This window comes from Sciurus carolinensis, chromosome 2 (assembly GCF_902686445.1).
Source record: "Sciurus carolinensis chromosome 2, mSciCar1.2, whole genome shotgun sequence".
Lineage (NCBI taxonomy): Eukaryota > Metazoa > Chordata > Mammalia > Rodentia > Sciuridae > Sciurus > Sciurus carolinensis.
Window position 1 is genome coordinate 23773494 of NC_062214.1, and position 21064 is coordinate 23794557.

The 21064-nt window shown below is 49.0% G+C and overlaps 1 protein-coding gene and 1 pseudogene across 6 annotated transcripts in view; one reads left to right on the top strand and one right to left on the bottom strand.

Annotated features, from left to right (window-relative positions):
* Nucleotides 1–1751: 1751 nt before the first annotated feature.
* Znf341 (zinc finger protein 341) overlaps nucleotides 1752–21064 on the bottom strand; it is a 43527-nt gene continuing 24214 nt past the window's right edge. For 2 of the 6 annotated variants that reach the window (XM_047541745.1, XM_047541742.1), the window contains exons 11-15: nucleotides 10891–10987; nucleotides 9392–9524; nucleotides 6068–6179; nucleotides 5763–5833; nucleotides 1756–4144 (exon numbers count right to left, since the gene is read on the bottom strand). In XM_047541745.1, the coding sequence (XP_047397701.1) occupies nucleotides 3585–4144; nucleotides 5763–5833; nucleotides 6068–6179; nucleotides 9392–9524; nucleotides 10891–10987 (973 nt within the window). In that variant the 3' untranslated portion in view covers nucleotides 1756–3584. Of the gene's footprint in view, nucleotides 4145–5762; nucleotides 5834–6067; nucleotides 6180–9391; nucleotides 9525–10890; nucleotides 10988–21064 lie in introns of all 6 variants that reach the window. The other 4 variants (XM_047541743.1, XM_047541746.1, XM_047541747.1 and 1 more) reach the window with 4 other exon arrangements.
* LOC124972605 (cytochrome c oxidase subunit NDUFA4-like) lies at nucleotides 17332–19183 on the top strand (annotated as a pseudogene).

Below are 21064 nucleotides of genomic sequence, written 5' to 3' on the forward strand. Positions count from 1 at the left end.
TCACCAAGTTCTTCTTAGGGCCTCACTAAATTGCTACGGCTGGCTTTGAACTTGTGATCCTTCTGCTTCAGCCTCCAGAGTCGCCGGGATTATAGGTGTGTGCCACTGCACCTGGCTGAAATGTCCCAATTTTTAATTACATTTTAAAACTTGCTTCTGGAGTATAGGAACACAGTAAATTTATATATATTGATCTGTTATTTCAGCATCCTTGCTATTATCTTACCCTTTCTGATTCTTACACCATTTATTTCTTTTTCTTGTCTTACTGCTCTGGCCAGGCCTCCAGTGCCATATTGGAGTAACAATGGAGGGCATCCTTGTCTACGAAGGTGTCTTACATTTTGCCATTTTGCCATTGAAGTATATTTTTAACTTCATGATTTTTATTAATTCATTTGCACAGTGTGCTGACTCAACACTGTGACTCAATACAATCTAATCAAGTGCCCTACCACTGAACTACACTCCCTGTCCAAATTTCATTATTTTAAGGCTTATTTTTCTTCCACGATCATAAGTGCCAGTTTGTCTGTTGGCTGGATTTTAATCCATGACTTGCTAATTTGTACTCTCTGCTTTATTTGAATTATTTCCCTGAATTGCAACACCTGAAGGACATGGAAAATAACAATCCCCAGAGAAAAGAGGGAATAACAACACTCAGGGAGAAAGGAGAACAGTGTGACCCAGGAGACAGGGCTGGGGTGGGCGCCCTGGGCTCTGAACTTTCATCCTTTCCCATCAAAGATGGGTTTCAAACTTTTACAACTGTTTCCCTGATTTAGGCTTTGAATGTGCACAACTGTCCCCCAACTGCCCAACCCACCCACTCTGCAAATGATTCAAATTTCCCTTGTTATGATCCAAATCTCACTTAAACACTATAAAAATCAGACCCCTCCTGTAATTCATTGCCATTTGCTCCCCTGAAAATGTGACATTCTGCTGTTTAATAGAGCAAGCTTGCTGATCTGTTGAGGTCTGTTCCCCGTTTTGGTTATTTTTGCTTTCAATGTCAATCTCATTGGGTAGGTAGGATTATTCTCTTTAGGGACATAAGAAAATGAGATTCGGAGAGGTGAAATGACCTGCCACTGTCAAAAAGCTGGGAAGCAGCAGAGTCAGCCCAACCTGATGCCAAAGTCTGTGCTCTTTCTGGAGAGAGGGACCCTGGACCCTGGGCCATGCCCTCTTCACACTATGACCTGCTCAACATCTTGGGTTCCTCCCAGGGGTCCCTGGGGCCTCTGTCACCAATTCTCTGTGACCCCTAACCAAAGGCCTTCCCCTCTGGGTCTAGCTTCCCCATCTGTTAACCAAGGAAGATCTCAGGTAGGGGAACCCCAATACTGTCCAGCACCGCCCCCATCCAATTCTCAATCCAATTCTGCATCTGTGAGACATCAGACCCAACCTGGGTATTTCCCTTATTCCGTGGCCTGCTTCTGCAGCTTACCTGCTGTGTGATTTTTGGACTGCTTAACCTTGATGCACCTGTAACCTCATCTCAGCTGCAAAATGGGGTTAAAAGCAGTACTTACCTTGGTGCTAAAGATAGGGCTCCGTGGCAGAGCCCTTGCCAGCACGCGGAGGCCCTGAGTTCCATCCCCAGGATTGCCGGGTGGGGTGAGTGAGTAGTACCTGCCTTGAAGTTAATACCAGCCCCATGATAAGTGTCTAAAAAGTGTTAGTTTTCATGACTACTGGTGTGTGCATGTGCACAATGACGGGAAGAAGAGACAGAAATACAACTTAACTACTCGAACCAGAATGGAGAAAAAATGTTTCCTTTAACGTCATTGATCCAATTTAAAAACATGCGTGCTGCCCCCAGGTCCTGCGTTACAGAGTGAAGTCCAGATTCCCTCACTCAACGTTCAAGGCCCTCTCATTCGCCAGTCACCCATAGTTCAACAGAGCCAAGTGGCTGGCAGCACGTGAGGAGGCAGGTCTCTCTGGTTCAAACCCCAGCTCTGCAGCTTAGCGTCTGTGTGAGCTTGGGAGGACCTTTGCCTCTCTGGGCCTCCGTTTCTCAACTGTAAAATACAGCAAGTAATAGCACTCGCCTGATGGGCTGAGGCAACATGAAGTAAAAACTGCTTAGCAGCACCCGTCACGGAGGAGGATCAAAGAGCTGGCGGTCATCACTTCCCTGCCCTCCTCCGAGTCTCTGCTCAGCCCCGGCCCTCGAGGTCTTTGCTCCCACCTTGCTGTTCCCTGGTTCCCTGGCCGCCCTCCCTATCCATCCACCCAGCAGAGCATTCTCTGCAAAGACCCAGCTCAAATGTCAGCTCCCCTGAAACTTGGGTCCCCACCAGTCGGTCCCTCTGCTGGCCCTCTGCAGTCTGGGATGCTCGCAGCCTCACCCTGATCAGCTTCGTCCCCGCTGCCACATCACCCCTTTCCTGAGCATGCCAGGAGTGGGGCCTGGCTCTGAGCTCCAGCCCTGCGTCCCAACACTGTGGCCTGAGGGACGTGCTGGCCTTCAAGGAAGCTCAGTATCTGCCCTGGCTGCTCTCCCGGCCTCGGCTTCCTCTCCCGCAATGTTGCTGGGAAAACCTGGGTTGAGGCCCTTTTCTCCCCCTGCCTCCCACCTGGACTAGCTGGGGAGGGAAGCAGAGGGGAGAGCTAGAGGCGGGCATGATGGCCACGCAGGGTCTGCTCAGGATGGACTCCTGGCTCTGGTCAGAGTTCCTGGTTCCAAAGGGCTGGGGCGAGGCGGGATCCAGAATTTTCTTGAGCGAGTACCAACCTCCCCCTGGGGTGTGTGCCCAGAGCAGGCTCTGTGACACCCCTCCCTCATAACCTCCAGTGGCTGCAGTGTGCCAGCCTGCTCAGCCCCCAGGCTTCAGCGGGGAGGACGGTCACCCCGGGGTTAAGGAAGGACCGCCAGGATGGGGTCTGAGCGCTGGACTCGTGACAGGAACATTTATTGAGCACTTTTCTAGTGCAGGGCACCATGGCAAATGCTTGGCATATGTCACCATGCCGAGCCCCCAAGACAACCCAGGAGGTAGGACTGCCACAGGCCCCACCGTATGGGTGAGAAACATGGGGCTCAGAGAGGTGATGGGGCCTGCCCGAGGCCACACAGCAAGTGCACAGCGGCTCGTGGACCTGCAGCCCGATCTGCTCGCAGCTGTAATCTACCCGCCATGTATGCTGGAGGGCCACCTATGCCTACTGCACGGTTTTCTGGGGACGCTGTGAGGAACCCTATGGGAAAAGGTCCAGTAGGTAAGGACCCTGGCCATGTCCAGTCTCCTGAAGAGCAGCCGGATCAGAGGCCGCCCAGGTCAGCCAGACGGGGCTCCTCAGGCTCCGGCCCTGCTTCTTGCCATTGCTCTGTCCTGGAGCAGAACACGATCCTGCCCCAGACCCCAGGTGCTGCAGGGCTCTCCAGCAGGCTGGGGACCCAGAGGGACAGCCATGGGCCGGGCTTTATACATGGCATTCCAAAAGGACTTCTGCCATGGCTCACTTGCACCGAAGGACCTCTGGTCCGCCCCGGACCCGGACGGTCGGCCTGGACCCCGAGGCCAGCAGGCGTCAGGTTGGCTGTGGGGGCAACAGCCCCGCCATCACTCCGAGGCCTGGATGTAGACGGGCACAGCAAGCATGGCACACGAGCCCTCAGCCCCCGCCTGCAGCTCTGCCAGTGCCAGGTTAGGGCCCAGTCCCTCCGCGTGGCCTGGCACGACCAGCTCAGGGTCCCCACCTACTGTGCCACCCACCACAATGGACAGCACGGCATCCTGCTCGGTGAAGGGTGGCTTGCCTGGGGCGGCCTCGGGCACTGGCCCCGCCCCTGCATCCTTCAGCTCCTCTAGTCCCAGTGGGTCCTGCAAGGGGGTCACCGCCTTGCGCCCACCACCACCGCTGCCGCCACTGCTGCTGCTGCTGCTGCTGCTGCTGCGGGGAGCAGCCCTCCTCCGGGGTGGCCGCCGGGTTTGCAGGTCCTTGTCTTTTGGGGGCCCGAGGCGGCAGCGGTGATCCTTGAGGTATTTGTGGCGGGAAAAGCCCTTGGCACATCCAGTACAGCGGAACTTGTAGTTGCCTGTGTGCGCACGCTGATGCTCGGCAAGGTGGGCGCGGCGGCTGAAGGACTTGCTGCACAGGGCGCATTTGTGGAGCTTCATGCCTGAGGGAGCAGCAGAAGTCAGTGAGGCTCCAGAGCCGGGGCCTGGGTGGTGCCTTGCCCAGGGAACAGCGCGCGGTCTCCTGCCCCACAAGCACCTGTGGGATCTGGCCCTGGCTCCCCCACTCTCACCCCCCACCTCTCCCAGCCACGCACTCTGTGCCAGGCACACACTCTCGCTAATGCACTAAGCTGGCTGCCGCCCCTGGGCCTTTGCACTCGCCTTTTCCTCTGCCTGGCACAGTCCACTCTCAATCCTTAAATCTTGGTGAACTTTGCAGGTCACCATGATCTCACCTGGATGACTGGAGGCAGCCAGTCACCTCCTCTGGTCTGCCTGCCTCACTACAGGGAGCTAGAAATGTCTTTGGAAAACACACAGATGAGCATGATGTTCCCTGTTCCAAACCTCCCCGTGATTCCCATTCCCTAAGTTCCCTAAAAGCCTGCTGCGGTCTGGCAGCCCCCACACCTCAACCCCACCTCGTCTCCAGCCTGTCCCCACGTGGGCCTCCCACCCACCTTCTCCCCCACCACAGGGGCAGCACTGTCATTCTCTCTTCCTGAGAGAGTGCTGGTTCCTCTCGTCCCTCGGGACTCGCTCCTCGGGGCCTCCCTCACCCCACGCCCTTCACTCTCTGCCCCGCACCCCGTTTCCCTCCCTCCCTGCCCCCAGTGTGCCTTGCTGGTTTGTATTTACTTGTTCACTGTTTACTTTTGGTCTCCCCCACTGAATGTGATCTTTCCCAAGAGGGCTGGGGCTCTGCCTCTCCGATGCCCCGTGGCCACCCACTGCCTGACACGGGGTCAGGTCTCGAGTGACTCCTGAACAATCCCTTCACCCCAAAGTCAACTCCAGCACTCGCTCACCCTGGGCCAGGCACGCACCTGGTCCCCTCAGCCTTCTTGGGATGGAGGTTCAGAGAGGCAGTGACTTGCCTGAGGCCACCCAACAGGGAAGTGACCCAGGTCCTCCGTCACCAACTCCTTCATCTACTCTCAGTTTTCAAGCTTTCTGTAGCTGCCAAATCCCATGTAATCCAGTGGTTCTCCAACAGGGGTGAGTTCACCTCACCCCCCAGGGGACTTGTGGCCATCCCTGGAGACCCTGCTGATTGTCACACCGCTGGGTGGAAAGCCACTAACACCCAGTGGGCAGACGTCCATTAGGGCATAAGACGGCCCCCATGACAAAGAATCATCCAGCCCACAGTGTCAAGGGTGCCAAGGTCGAAACACCCTGTTCTGTTCAAGACTCAGCGGTAGGTGGCACCTCAGTGACATGCTCTAGGGAGCCCTGAAACTGGGGAACGGTTTGAAGCCCCCAGCCACATCTTGGACCACACCTGACCCACACGCCTCACAGTGGGTATCACTCCAAGTTAAATGTCCCTTCTCAGGTCGGCTCCCCTCAGACTCGGGGGCCGCGTCTGCTTCATCTCTGTACCCGCCCAGGTCCAGGACAAAGAGCTGGCTTCCAGCCCACAAGGGCAAGTCCACTGGCTGGACTACACCGGGCAGGGACAATCGGCCTCGGGCTGTGCCTGCTTTTTCTCTCCTGGCAGGTCTGTTGCCGAGGGCGTGGGCTGACCCACCCTCCTAGCAGGCCAGAATCCCTTACCCGAGTGGGACAGGATGTGAGCCTTCAGCTTGTCTGGCCGGTTGAACTCTTTATTGCAGCCCGTGTGCGTCCTGGAACCCAAAGCCATGAGTCGGGGGGAGCTCAGCAAGCTTGGAACCCTCTTGCTGGCCCCTCCAGTGGCCCTGGATGGGGGCCATCCTTTCACCTTGGAGTGGAGGGGAGGCAGAGTCGGGAGGGAGCAGGGAGGACACGGGGCAGGACAGGAGGAGGCCTTCCGCCTCAGGCCTGGTGTCTCCCCGTGAGCCCTCCCTCGGGGGCGCCCCACCTGCAGCAGCTCTACTCACGAGAAGGGGCATTTGTATTTCTTGAAGGGCTCGTGGATCAGCATGTGCCTCTTCAGCTTGTCCTTGCGGTTGAATGCAGACTCGCACACAGGGCATTTGTAGGGTTTCTCACCTGCAGGAGACACCCGTGAGGGTGAGGGTCCCTTAAGTGTGTCCAGGGCCCGGGGCTCCCCACTGAGCCTCTCAGGGCTGCGGCTCCTCTATGGAGGTGGTCTGGGGAAAAACAGCCTCTCGTTCTCTTGATTTTGTTTTTCCAGGGAGAAGAGGGGTTTCTTTGGGGTTTTTGTTTTTAGATGGGGTCTCACTGCTTTGTCCAGACTGCCTCCAAACTCCCGGGCTCGAGTTCCTCCTGCCTCAGCCTCCCTAGTAGCTGGGACGGCCGGTGCACAGCCCTGTGCCCGAGGAACTACTTTAGACCGGCTGGTTGGAGAGGCCTCTCTGGTGCAGCAACCCTGAGGAGAGACCCAAGGAGCAGGGAGCTGGCCAGGGAAACGCAGGCGAGGGTCCAGTCAGGAAGGAAAGCATGCTCGGGTGCCTGAGGAACCACGGAGGCCAGTGTGGAGAGAAAGAGGCAGGAGTAAGGTCACAAGGCAGCTGGCCTCACTGGGAGGCCAAGGTAAGGACCATGGCTTGCATTCTAAGCCAGATGAGAAGCCAGCAGAGGGTCTGAGCAGAGGAGGGACAGCTCTGACTGGAGCTCTTAGGCCCCTCTAGCTGCCCGTGGAGAGCAGACTCGGGGGCGTGCAGGTGAAGGCAGGGTGGCGGCAATTGGGAAGCAGCTGGGGTCAGGGGAGGGCCAGCAGCCCTCCGCCAGTGGACTGGCTGTGCATGAGAGGAAGGGAGGTGACCAGCATGAATCCTAAGGTATGGCCCGAGTCAGGGTGGATGGTCACAGCGTCAGGCAATGGGGTTCGCAATGGCAAGGGAGACTCACGCTTTATCCAATCAATCCTTGCAGCAAACCCTGGGGTAAGAACTATTGTCCCCATGTTACAGACGAGAAAGAGAAGGCCAGAATGACTTGCCCATGGCTGATGCTCTGACAGGGGCAGCTGACAGTCCAGGCCGGCAGAGGGATCCAGAGCCCCCCCACGGCCGCCCCAGCTCTCCTGCTATTAAGCAGTGCCTCACCGGATGGCTGTCAGGGGCCACCTGTGGACTCAGGCATCAAGGGAGGTGCCTACAAAGCTCATGTGGGGTCACAAGCTGCCCTTCAGAAGGGGATGTTCCCAGGCTGATTTGATTTTCTGCCATTGTGTCCTCTCTATTGTCCCTCAGAAGGAACAGGGCTCTTTGAAAAATGCCAACCCAAGTGCTTACGGAAACTCTGGTCTTTATGACGGAATGGTCCGCAGTCACTGAAAAGACTAAAGTCAACCATCTGTGTTTCCCCATCTGGAAAGATCCCCTAGCCAAAGTGGTAGGGGCAAAGAAAACTGTAGGACAGTTTAACACAGTCACTATTTTGTTAGGCAAAAGTATAATCCTTATGCCTCATAAAACCCCCAGGGGAAGCTGGGTACAGTGGTGCACACCTGTAATCCAAGTTAACTTGGAGGCTGAGGCGGGAGGATTGCAAGTCTGAGGCCAGCCTGGGCAACTTAGTGAGACCCTGTCCCAAAATAAAAAATAAAAAAGGCTGGGGATGTGGCTCAGTAGTTAAGTACCCCTGGTTCAATCCCAAGGACCAAAAAAAAAAAAAAAAAGAACCCAAAACAAAAAATTACAACACATATACTTTTTTTTTTTAAATTAAGGTAAAATATATATAACATAAAACTTACCGTTTTAACCACCTTTCAGTACACACGTAGCTCAGTGGCATTAAGCACATTTGCACTGTTGTGCAGTCATCAATACCATCCATCTCCAGAGCTTTTCCACCATCCCAAGAAGAAACTCAGTACTGCCCATACATTTTATTTTTTTATTTTTATATTTTTGGTACTGGGGATTGAACCCAAGGGCATTTTACCACCAAGCTACATCCCTAGTCCTTTCTTTACCTTTACTTTTTTTTTTATTTGTGAGACAGGATCTTGCTAAGTTGTTGAGGGTCTCCCTAAGTTGCTGAGGTTGGCCTCCAACTTGTGATCCTTCTGCCTCAGATTCCTGAGTCCCTCGGATTACAGGCATGTGTGACCACACCCAGTCTGCACATACATTTTAAAAGAGCACTTCCAATGCTGGGAATATCTGCTACAGATCTATACCTGAAAGTCTGCCAAAGGACCCACACAGCATTGTGTGTACTGTACACACTAACGGCTGAAAAATACCCAAAGGGCCTGCCCACTGTTCCGCTCTTGACAAAGGGATACTATACAACTATGAAAACAGAGTTGCTATTCAGGAACATCTTTCAGCTATATTGAAAAGGGATTCTGACACAGAATTCCATGTTATATTCTATGCTCACCTATAGGAATTCTGCCTTATATTCTATGCTCATCTACATAAAAGTAAGCAAGTATGTTGTACAGATATAAAATAAAACCAGGGCAACCCCAATTGGGTTCCCTCTCAACCCTGTGAGCTGTCTCTTTTCTTCTCACTTGAATAAATCCTACTCTTCTACACTCAAAATAAATAAGTAAATAAAATACAACTAGACTGACCCAAACTAGACAGTAACAGCAGTTACCTTTGGGGAGGGGATCAGGAGTATCTTACAAACTGTAAATCGTAACTTTTAGTAGCCACTTTATGTTCTTTTGTTTTTTTATTTTGTCTTGTTTCTGTGATAGGGGTCTCAAAACGTTGCCCAGGCTGACCTTGAACACAAGATTCTCCTGCCTCAGTCTCCCAGGAAGCTGGGACTACAGGTACATGCTGCCATGCCCAGTTAGCAGTTATTTTAAAAACTAAAATGGAACAGAATAGAAAATATTGCTTTGTGAAACTTTTGTTTCAATATATCTCTATGTGCATGTATGCATTTCCTGGGTTACAATATAAAATGTGTATTACTAAAAAGAATCTGAAAACTGGATTGTCCATCGAATAGAGTGCTAGCCTAGCACATGCCAGGCCCTGGGTACCATGGGGCAAAACATAACATCAAGATAAAAAAAAAAAAAAAAAAATCAATATGTCTCAACTAAGCAACTGAGGAGAGAGGGTTTTGCCCAGATTTGGGCAGGGATTTTGCTATAGGATTCCCAGAGCAGTCTAGAGGAGCTGACTCTCAGGGCAGAGTCAGGGTGCCCCCACCGACCTGCTCTCTGCTCTTGTGTGGGCGGGACCCACTGTTGCAAGGGAGAGCAGGTGGCCAGGAGACCCAGGGGAGAGGCAGGAGGGGGCGGGGCGGGGTGTGGTACCCACCTGAGTGGATGTGAGCGTGCAGTTTGAGGTAGTGCTCCCTCCGGAAGAACTTCTTGCACACCTGGCACTTGAACCTGCCCCCGCTGCCGTGAGTGGGCAGGTGACGCCGCAGGTAGCGTTCACAAGGGAACACCTGGAGAAAGAGAAGGCTCGGCTTCAGCGCTGCCTGGCCAGGCTCTGTCCCTCACCACCTTCTGAGCTCATGAGCCCCTGGTGTCCAGCCCCTGTGGAGACACCTCCCTTTCTGCCCACTTGAGGCCAGGGACCCTAGAGGCAGACACAGCCCTCAGCACCCTGTGGCTCCCCCACTCACCCGTGAGATGAGCCCAAAATGCACCTGCCCTGAGTTTCTGCCCAGGCTGTTCTTCCTACCCAGAAGGCCTTTCTCTCTTGGTCTCACAAACTCCAACTCATCCTTCAAGACCCAACTCAGATGTCAGTGTCCTGTACAGCCTTCTCTGTATTCCTGGTGCCAAGTTAGACAAAGAAATCCTGCCTTTGGGTGATCGCTCACATTTCAAATCAGCATTTAACCCACTGAATTGTACTCCTTGGCTTACATGGGAACTCTAAGAGGGCAGAGAGGGACATTCACTCCTCAGCAAAGAGCCTGGGTCAAATGACTGACAAGTGAAGGAATGAATGAAAACACAAAGTGACTAAAAAACTGAATAGGAAGGTAATAAAGAGCCAGAAAACACAGGAGCCAGGACCTTTTCCAACCCAGGCCTAGGCAGGACCGTCATTCATTCACTAGGTTAAGAGAAGCAGTCAAGGGCGCAGACAGAACTGCCCCAGCACTCAGCAGCCATCACTTCCCAGCCGGGCAGCCTTTCTGTGCCTCGATTTCCCCACCTGGAAAGTGGGAACGGAAGTAGCATATCTGCCCTCCAGGGCTTCCTGGGTCAATTCAGGGAGAATAATGGCATCTGGCACGTGCTTTTTTCTCAAGGCTGATACTTTTAACTCAGGCCACACATTCCAAAGCTGGGCTACACAATCAGAAACATCTAGACCAAGGCTAAAGTGAAGCAAGGGCTGTCCTGGAAAATCCGCAGGGGTTGGGGCGGGGTGTCTCTACAGAGGAGAAGCAGGAAGCTCAAACACACCAGGGGGAAGCGATCGGCACAACCAACAGCCCAGGTCCCTCAACAGATTAATTAAAAGGAAAACAAAAAGGAGCAGCTGGGCCGGGGGCTGGACGAGGAGAAGCCTCTGTCGCCAGATCAATTGCAAGGCACGCGCTGATTCAAATCAGCCCCACGCAGCGCAGCAGCGATGGCACCTGAGACGACCAGGCAGCGGAAACACTTTCTGCGCATCCGATGGCCTAGGCGGGGCTTTAGGGAGGGCTTCCAGGGTCACACAGAAGGGCACCATGGGGCACATGGGGAAGCGGGGAGGCCACACCAGACGCTGGCCGATCAGGTCCCTGCTGGCAGGTGCCGTGGCGGAGGGCGAGGCCTTGGCCGCCACCTCCCTGGTCCCCCACGACCCACCTTCTGGCAGTGCGGGCAGGGGAAGTTGTGCGTGGCGGTCTGCAGGTGGTGCTCCAGCGCCTCGGGAGTGGAGTACTTGTTGACACACTTGACACACCTGGGTGGGAAGGAGGCCGGCGTTAGAGGCGAGGGCGGGGTTCATTCATTCCCGGGTCTGTCCACTGCCTCCATCTCCCGCTGGGACAAGCACAGTGGCCTCTGACCAAGTTCCTGCCCCCATCCTGCCCCTGGCATCCATTCAGACAGAGGGCAGCCAGAGGGAGCCTTTAAAAATAAAAATCAAGCCCGCCACAGTGACAGACACCTATAATCCCAGCTACTTGGGAGGCTGAGGCAAGTTTGAGTCCAGCCTCGAAGACTCAGTGAGACCCTGTCTCAAAATAAAAAATAAAAAGGTCCAGAGCTGTAGCTCAGTGGTAGAGCTCCCTGGGTTCAGTCCCCAGCATGGCAAAGAAAATCTATCCATCCATCCATCCATCAGGGCTCTGAGTAGCAGCGTGCGTGAGGCCCTGAGTTCCATACCCAGCACCGCATACACACACACACACACACACACACACACACAATCAACGAATAAATTAAAAATGGAAATGAGAGTGCCCCACAGTTGCTTGACTTTGCTGTACACTGTGGCTGTGAGGCCCTATGGTCTGACCCACACCTACTCCTCAGACCTCATCTTTCTGTACTCCCCAGCCAAACCACTCTGCCCTGGCCACCCTGGCCTCCTTGATGCACCTTGCACAGAGAAAGCTCATTCCTGCCTCAGGACCTTTGCACTTGTTGTTGTTGTTACTTGAACACTTTTTCACCAAGTTTTCCCCTGGGCTGTACCTTCTCATTCTTCATGGCTCAGTTCAAATATCGCCTTCTTGGAAAAGCCCTCCTTGACCATTCTGTTTCAAGTTGCCCCCCACAGTCCACCCCAGGCACACCCTGTTATGCTTCCCCACTTATTTTCTGCTTAGTGTTTATTATTGGGAATTATTTTATTTGCTTACTTGGTTATCAGTGGTCTCCTTCACTGCAAGTGGTCCCTGACCAAGGGACCACATCTTTCCTGTTCACATCTTGCTCGGGGCACCAGTGAGTATCTGTCATGCACAAGAGTCACACAAAGGGCTCCAGGCCTGGCTCCTTCCTGCTGGATGCTCTCAGTTTCCTCCCTGGTGACACAGCCCTGCCACAGAGTCGAAGGACACACTGTGCGGAGTGTCTCATAAACCGCAAAGTGTGGTTAAACACAGCTCCTGTGGCTGACATGCCCTCGGGACAGCACATTTGGGGGCTGGGTGTTCAGTGGTAGAGCATGTGCTTAGCATGTGCCTAGCATGTGCAAGGCTGGGGTTCAATCCCGAGCACCACGGGGACAATCAAAATAGCACTTGTCGGTCACAAGTCACTCTGCAGGAACAAAAGGCACCACCATCTCCCCACCACGAAGACCCTTGTACAGTAAGATTCCTGTGGGGCATGTCACAGGTGGGCAGGCAAATCACACCCAAACAGAAATACGTGAGCCCTGTTGTTCTGTGCACTAGTGCCACCCACGGGAAGCTCCAGCAGGCACCCATGGTGGGTCTAGGGGACCCCTCAGACCACACTCTGAAAACCACACACTAAGTGTTTCCAGGCAGCAAGAGAGGAAGAGGAGGTGGACTGGAGGGAGCTACCCGGAGGATACAACCACAAAGGCCGGGGAGAGCGGGGCCAGGGAGGTTAGCGAACGCCATGAAAATCAAAGCTCCCTGCCAGAAACACCCCCTGGGCTAAGGCACCAGGGTGGCATGACCGGTTACGGGACAAATGAACATCACGTGCCTCCCAAGGCGGTGCCCGGAGAACAGCAGAGTGTCACTAGTGAAAAAGTCCACATCCTGGACACAGCAGCAAGGCAAAACCTGGCAAACCCAAAGACTCGCCACAAAACAACTTGACTACACTCTAAAAACAGCAAGGCCAGAGCCAGGCCGGGGGCGCACACTGTAATCCCAACAAATCAGGAGGCTGAGGCAGCAGGATCGCAAAGTTCAAGGCCAGCCTGGGCAACTTAGCAAGGCCTCATCTCAAAATAAACAGTAGGAAGGGCTGGGGATGTGGCCCAGGGGTCAAGTGCCCCTGGGTTCCATCCCCGGTAACACACACGCGCACACACATGGTCACGGCCAGGCTGGAAGTGTGGCTCAGCACAAGGGCACTTGCCCACTGACTGGCACAAGGCCCTGGGTTCACTCCCCAGTTCTTCAAGGTCATGAAAAGCAAAGACAGAATGAAACTGTTCCAGCTTCAAGGAGGTTGAAGATGCATGACAACTGAAGGGGACCTGGGATCCTGGGCAGGACCAGGAAAAAGTTTTGTTTTGTTTTTCTTTTTCTATAAAGGATATTACTGCAACAATTTGGAAGTTTTGAATAAGACCTGAAGATTAGATAATAGAATTGTACTGATGTTAACTTTTTCTTTCTTTTTCTTTTGTAATGGGGATTGAACACTTCCTAATTCTAATTCTGATAACTACACTACCCTTGTACACACAGAATATAAAAGGCGGGAGAACATCGCATCTGCACGTGACTCTCCAGTGCCTCAGAACATGATAAAGCACAGGGGATTCAACATGTGCAGCTGGAGATCGGTGAGGGGTGGACCAGGAATCTCTGTGCTCTTTCTATGACTCTCCAGAAAGTCTGGAATTACGCCAAAAGAAAGGTTTAAAAGAATGTATGTTTTTGCAGTAGGGCCTCACGCATACAAAGCTGGGGAAAAAAAAAAAAAAACATTTTTGAATGTAACTGCCTGTGATATTGTTACTGAGGACCCCATATATATTCTTAGTGCTTACTTTTTGTGTGTGTGTGGTGAAGGGCTTGAACCCAGGTGTCACAACCCCTCTTTTCTTTTTTTTTTTCTCTTCATTCACCTTTACCTTTTTTTTTTTTTTTTGCGGTGCTGGGGATTGAACCCAGGGCTTTGTGCTTGCGAGGCAGGCACTCTACCAACTGAGCTATATCCCCAGCCCTTCTTTATTTTTTATTTTGAGACCGGGTCTCATTAAGTGGCTGAGGCTGGACTTGAACTTGCCATTCTCCTAACTCAGCCTCCCGAGCCACTGAGATTCCAGGCAGGCACTACCATGCCTGGCAGCTTTTACTTTTGAAGTTAAATTTGGAACCTGTGGATCAACAGGATAACTATAATCAAGTGGCTCTGTTTTTAACAAGGTCTACAGAGGTTAACAGCACTGGCAAATATCAAAGGACAGGGCTGGGGCTGGGGTTCAGTGGCAGAGCACTTGCCTAGCACATGTGAGGCACTGGGTTTGATCCTTAGCACTACATAAAAATAAACAAATAAAATAAAGGCATTCTGTCCATCTAAGAGGACAAATTTTTTTTTTTTTTTAATGAAAGGATAGTTTTACACCTCTCATAAGTGGAGGAGACAGAGCTGGTGTCTTGATAGACAAGTGTATCTCATAAAACAATAATAAAACTCTTAGTCACACCTAACAGGTGCAAACCAGATTTTAAATGGCAGGGATTTTTCTCATCTACCTGGTACTGAAAACAAAACTCTAAAAGTTTCACTGACTATTTTGTATGTTTAAGGTCCAGAGACAACGCATAGTGTTTAAAAGAGAGTATTTATTGGTTACCTTGTATGTATTAAACCCATAACTCTTTTAACTCTACAAAGTCTTGTTTTGTTTTTTCCTTTTGTTGTGCTGGGGTTTGAACCCAGGGCCTCACACATGCTAGGCAAGTGCTCTACCACTAAGCCACACCCCCAGTCCCCACGCTACAAACTTCTGCATAACATTTTGACAAAGCTCAAACACAAAGCTTATTTAACCCTGAGATAAATATGCATCAATCACAGATACATAGGGTGTCAAATATACCTTAGTAACCCATAATAATATTTGTTTATATAATTAGAGTTATAAAGTGTCATTTAACAAATAAAGAGACACTTAAGCCAGGTACAGAAGCACAGGCCTATAACCCCAGCTACTCGGGAATCTGATGCAGGAGAGTGCAAGAGCAAGTTCAAGGCCAGCCTGGGCAGCTCAGCAAGACCCTGTCATGAAATAAAAAATAAAAAGGGCTGGGGATGCAGCTCCATAGTAGAACACCCCTGGGTTCAATCGTCAGTATCTCAAAAAAAAAAAAAAATATATATATATATATATACATATATATATATGTATATATATATATATATATATGTATATATATATATTTTTAAATTATAGCCAACTTAATCACACATAAATTTCCTAATATTTGTTCTCCACACGTCTTTGCAACCTGCTTAGACATTCTACAAGTTGTTTACATCCTCAGTTTTCTGTCCTATTTTTCTTTTTCCCAGTCATTTTATTTTAGGACAAAATCTTACTTTCCCACTCAAAATCTTTTCTCAACCAAAAGCATTCTCCAAAATACGTCCTCACATTCATGACCTTCTTACGTCTTTCTCCTACTTGCTGATTCTTCTCTGCCCTTTTGTTCTAAGTTTGCATTTTTTAAAAAATCCTTACAAAATTTCTGAATTTAAACAAATCACTCCTTTTTCTTAATAAGATAAAATACTAGCTGGGTGTCGCACCCCTGTCATCCCAGCAACGTGGGAAGCTGATGCAGGAGGATTGCAAGTTTGAGGCCAGCCCGGGCAACGTAGTAAGGCTCTATTTCCAAATAATACATAAATGAACAGGGCTGAGAATGTGACTCAAGTGGGAGAGCAACACGGCTCCATCTCCAGTACTGAAAAAAAAAAGATCAAATACATGCTTTTCATAATTTCTCATCAAAACACAGCTCAAATGTTTAGAATTATAATTTTTAGTAATCTTTTTTTTTTTTTTTTTGCAGTGCTGGGGATGGAACACAGGGCCTTGTGCTTGCAAGGCAAGCACTCTACCGACTGAGCTATCTCCCCAGCCCTAATTTTTAGTAATCTTTAATGAAGACCCAGGAAGAAAGTAATCTTGAATGTTTTTTATACATCAACAACTTATGAAAACACATTTAATGATCGAAATATATTGTATTTTTATAGACTTTAAGATTCTTATTTGCAAGTTTTATGTAAACCCTGAACTGAGCAGTTTTATATAGCAACAGCTGGGTTTTAGAAACCCAGGTTTTTTCTTTCTCACAACTGGGTTTGAGAATTAACCCTTGTATACCAGTTCTTCAGTTGAACAACCAGATTTTGAGTAAAGATGGGGGCAAGGGAAGTAGTCAGAGAGCTAAAAGTTTCCATTTAGACAAAACAAAATGAAAAAGCTCAAGTTCATGTAAACACAACCAAAGACAAGACTGAGTTGATGATCTTACTCTGCGTTCCAAATATGGCCATATTGATTAGTTTCATTCCTGCAGACCCCAAAAATGAATCCATTAGAAAAACCATGAGCTCAAAAAGGTGGAAGAAATTATTTTTCTTAATCATAGGTTTATAGCGATAAACAGACCAAACAGGAAAAATGTCTCTGGTGGGCACTGAGACAAAATTAGCACTTTGCATTACTATGCAAAGCACAACAGAGATTCCTCAAACCAACCTGGCTTCTCCGTGTACCTCATGTCCCTTCCCTGCTAAGTTGTACCACAAAGTTACAGAATCCAAACTTCCCTATTAGACAGAGGGCAGAAGCCCATATTGGTTCAAAAGAACCCACACTGGTTCAAAGGAGCCCCAAACAACAAGGAAAAGGAGGGTGACGGTGGATGTGCACTATCAGGGAGAACTTACCAGGGGTCAGAGTTCAGGGCCTGTAGAGTCCAAAAGTTTATTTCTCTGCTTCACCAAAATCATGGTAAAATGCAGCCAATGCTGGCCCAAAGTGGAAGGAAAAACAGACATCCCTGAAACAAAGATAGTTTCAGAAGCTGCATGAAACTGCCCTTCCTTCCCCTTGACCAGGATGGCCAGCTGTGAGTAGCTGATGCCCAAATGTCTCCTGGCTGGCTCACCAAAGTTTCTGTCAGAGTCCTAGGCCAGGAGGCCTGACTCCAGGGATTCTACCACACCAAGTTCAGCTATTTACCCCAAAAATGAAACTAAGAAATTAATGGTAAAAAGCAGACAAGGATCTTTAATTAATACGGCCAGACTGGGAAGTCAAAGTGAGATCATGTAGCTCATCCCTCTGGGGTGTTCACATGTGCCTTAGGATAAACAGAGGAAGAATCAGGGCAGGGAATGAGAGAGATGCAAAACCAAACAGTCTTGGTCCAACTGTGGTCTGGAGATCATGGTCTCACTCTGGGTCTGTAAGGAGGTGGCTCAGAAGAAGCCCTTATTACTCGAGGGGACAATCTCCATTCGCTTCACAGGATGCAGGATGTCTATCTATCAGACCTGTGATCCTCCAAGGGGGCAACTTGGTTCCTATGAGACAACCACTCCTGCTTAGGGGGCAGTCTCATCATGGGTGATGTGTCTGCAAGATTCCAGTCTTTCTGGAAGGTACAGGGCAGACTGGAGATTTCCAGGTACCACTCGAAGGTTCTGAAACAGAATGCTATAAAAGCTGAAATTCAAACATCCCTACAAATCTTTTCTCAGTCTTGAAGGGGGACAAGACAGTTTAGGTAATTTAGGGCTCATAACATTATATTGCCAGTTTTTAAATGAATACTCCTTAAATGATCAACATGCAGAGTTGAGCAGGCCACGAAGTTTAAGGTGATAAAGGAGACAGACACAAATGAAGGCAGAGATGCCACGTTTCATCCTGCTGGAGTTCCCCCTTGGGCATCTCAAGGCCTAAATGAAGAGTCACTGCTGTTAGCAAAAGCAGCTTCTCTAAGTTCCTGTTAGGAAGTGGGGAAGTGGGTCAGGGCAGGTGAGGAATTCCTACTCACTCTGTGCTCTTTTATAGTTTTTAAATATTGTACTCTTTGCACGTAACAATTATTTTTTGAAGTAGGCAATTAATCTTTCTTAGAACCCCCATGGGTCTCTGACTTGCAAAATTGCTTCTAGGAACTTACGGATGAGTAAAAACCTGTGTCCAAAGTTGTTCCCTGTAGGACTGTTTATAATGATGACAAACTAGAGACAACCCAATTATCTAGGATGAGGGACTGTTTAAATAAGTTACAGCATATCCATGTGCAATGGAATACTCAGTAGCTGTCTAAAAGAATGAGGCAGATCTGCTTGTGCCCAAATGCAGAGATGTCTACATTATAGTTTTAAGTGTAAAAGGTTTAAATGATAACACCAGGGAAGAGTAGATAAAGGGAGGCTGGCTTTGATTATGATACGTGCATGTGTTAAACCATCACATTAAACACCATTTATGTGCACAATATGTTAATCAAAAATAGAATACATGCTACATATATATGCGTGCATGTGTGTGTTTAATGCACAGAGTCTTTCTTGAGCTTGTAATCTTCCTGCCTCAGCCTCCTGAGTAGCTGGGACTACAGGTGTGCACCACAATGCCCTGCTTAAAATATATATATTTTAAAAAATAATACCACTAAGGGTACAGAGGAATCCCTCTAGGTTTCAGTTAATTTGTCATAAGCAGGACAATAGAAAGATGACGTGCTGAATTTTCACCAAATTCTATGACAGGGTTTAGGATCACCTGACTCAAAGATATTTGTGATATTTATATCTGTATCTATATCTATAATCACATACATTACATATATATACCAAAGGACATACACCAAGAGATGAACAGTGCTTATCTTTGGGTGATAGGTATCGTGAGTTTTTTCCTGAGTGTGGTTTTTTAAAAAATCCTCTTTCTCAGTAAGGCAGGATGGCACTATCTTGTAATTCCAGCAAGGATCACAAGTTTGAGGTCAGCCTGGGCAACTTATTGAGATCTGTCTCAAAATAAATTTTTTTAAAATAGGGCTGGGAATACAGCTCAAAGGGAGAACACCCCTGGCTTCAATCCCCAGTTCTGCACTCCCCCAAAAAATCCTTTTACTCAGCAGAAGCTGCTTGGTCTTGGGCCTGGCAGATTGTTTTTGTCGCTTTTTGGGTCGGAGCCCTCAGTTGCAAACACACTCCACCAGATCATCGGTCAGGCCAAGAGCACCCAGGCTTGAGTCCCCTCTTCATAACTGTCAGAGCAGGAGGTTCTGGAGAAGCACGGTATGTGATGCGTCTGGCACTGTTCAACCCAGATGTCAGTTGGGACAGGAAGAATGACCCAGAACCCTGGGACAAACTGGGTCCCAATGATCAATACGAGTTCTACTCAGTGAACGTGGATTATAGCAAACTGAAGAAAGAAGGTCCAGACTTCTAACTGAAATGCTTCACGATAAAGCTGCTTAGAATGAAGGTCTTTAAGAAGCCATCCACACAAGTTTCCACTTAACCAGGAAATACTACTCCTTTAAATGCATGAAATCATGTTGATTTGTTAGTTTATTACACTGATGAATAAATCTCTGAAACTTGAAAAAAAATCCTTTTTCTCTGTATTTAACATGGATGACTTTTGCAATCAGGAAGGGAAAATATTAATTACACACAAACACACATATATATGTGTATATATATGTGTGTATATATGCCCATATGAAATATATATTTATCCATATGTGTGTGTGTGTGTATTATATATGTGTGTGTAAAATATGTACATATTTATATGTTTTTTGTACTGGGGACTGAACCCAGGGGTGCTTTGCCACTGAGCTACATCCCCAGCCCTTTTTACTTTATTTTTCATTTAAGCAGGGTCTCAGAAGTTGCTTAGGGCCTCATTAAGCTGCTGAGGCTGGCCTGGAACTTATGATCCCCTTGCTTCAGCCTCCCAAGCTGTTGGGATTACAAGCAAGCACCACCACACCTGGTAGCACACCTTATATTAAAAGAAAATATAAGGCTGGGGTTGCAGCTCATGGGTAGAGCATCCACCTAGCATGTACCAGGCCCTGGGTTTGATCCCCAGCACCTCAAAAAAATGCAAAATATATATAGCATAAATATAGCAGCAGGTATGAATTTCACTTCAGAGGTCTGGGGAAGTACTCTCAGGCAGGCCAAGGCTACGTGACTCACAGGGAACAGAGCAACCAAACTGACAGGCCTGAACCTCTGAATATAGGAAGCCACCACACCAGCTCCAATATTCCTGAGAGAAATTCTCGCCTGTTGAAGTTAGCGTGACTCTGGCTCTCTATCCTATGCAGCCAAGCCTACACTGAAATAATAAACAGTAGCAATCAACTTATTGAGCACTACTATGTTCTAGGCATCATGCCTCATCCTGATCCTTCTAGATTCTTATAAAGAATCCAACACAGTGGAGAGGATGTGGGGAAAAAGGTACACTCATACATTGCTGGTGGGGCTGCAAATTAGTGCAGCCACTCTGGAAAGCAGTGTGGAGATTCCTTAGAAAACTTGGAAGGGACCCACCATTTGACCCAGCTATCCCACTCCTCGGCCTATACCCAAAGGACTTAAAATCAGCATAATACAGAGATACAGCCACATCAATGTTCATAGCTGCTCAATCCACAATAGCTAGACTGTGGTACCAACCTAGATGTCCTTCAACTGATGAATGGATAAAGAAACTGTGGTATATACATACAATGGAATATGACTCAGCTATAAATAATAATAAAATTATGGCATTTGCAGGCAAATGGATGAAATTGGAGAATATCATGCTAAGTGAGATAAGCCAATCTCAAAAAACCAAAGGACAAATGACCTCACTGATAAGCGGATGAGGACACATAATGGGGGGTTGGGGGGCAAGAATGGAGGAAGGAAGGACTGTATAGAGGGAAAAGGGGTGGGAGGGGTGGGGGGAAGGAAAAAATAACAGAATGAATCAAACATCATTACCCTATGTGAATGTTTGATTATACAAATGGTGTGCTGTTACTCCATGTACAAACAGAAACAACATGTATCCCATTTGTTTACAATAAAAATGAATAAAAAAAAAAAAGAATCCAACACAGCAGGCACTATCATGATCCCCACTTAAAAAGATGAGGAAACGGAGGCCTTGGTCGCTGAGTGCTCTACCCAAGTTTATCCATCAGGCTTGCAGTTGATGGACTCACACACAGGCAGAGCCTGATCATTACCCAGGACACCATTCCACCCTCGGGCCATCCCGATAGCCACCTGCTCCTTGACCAGACTTTAGGACTAACAGGTC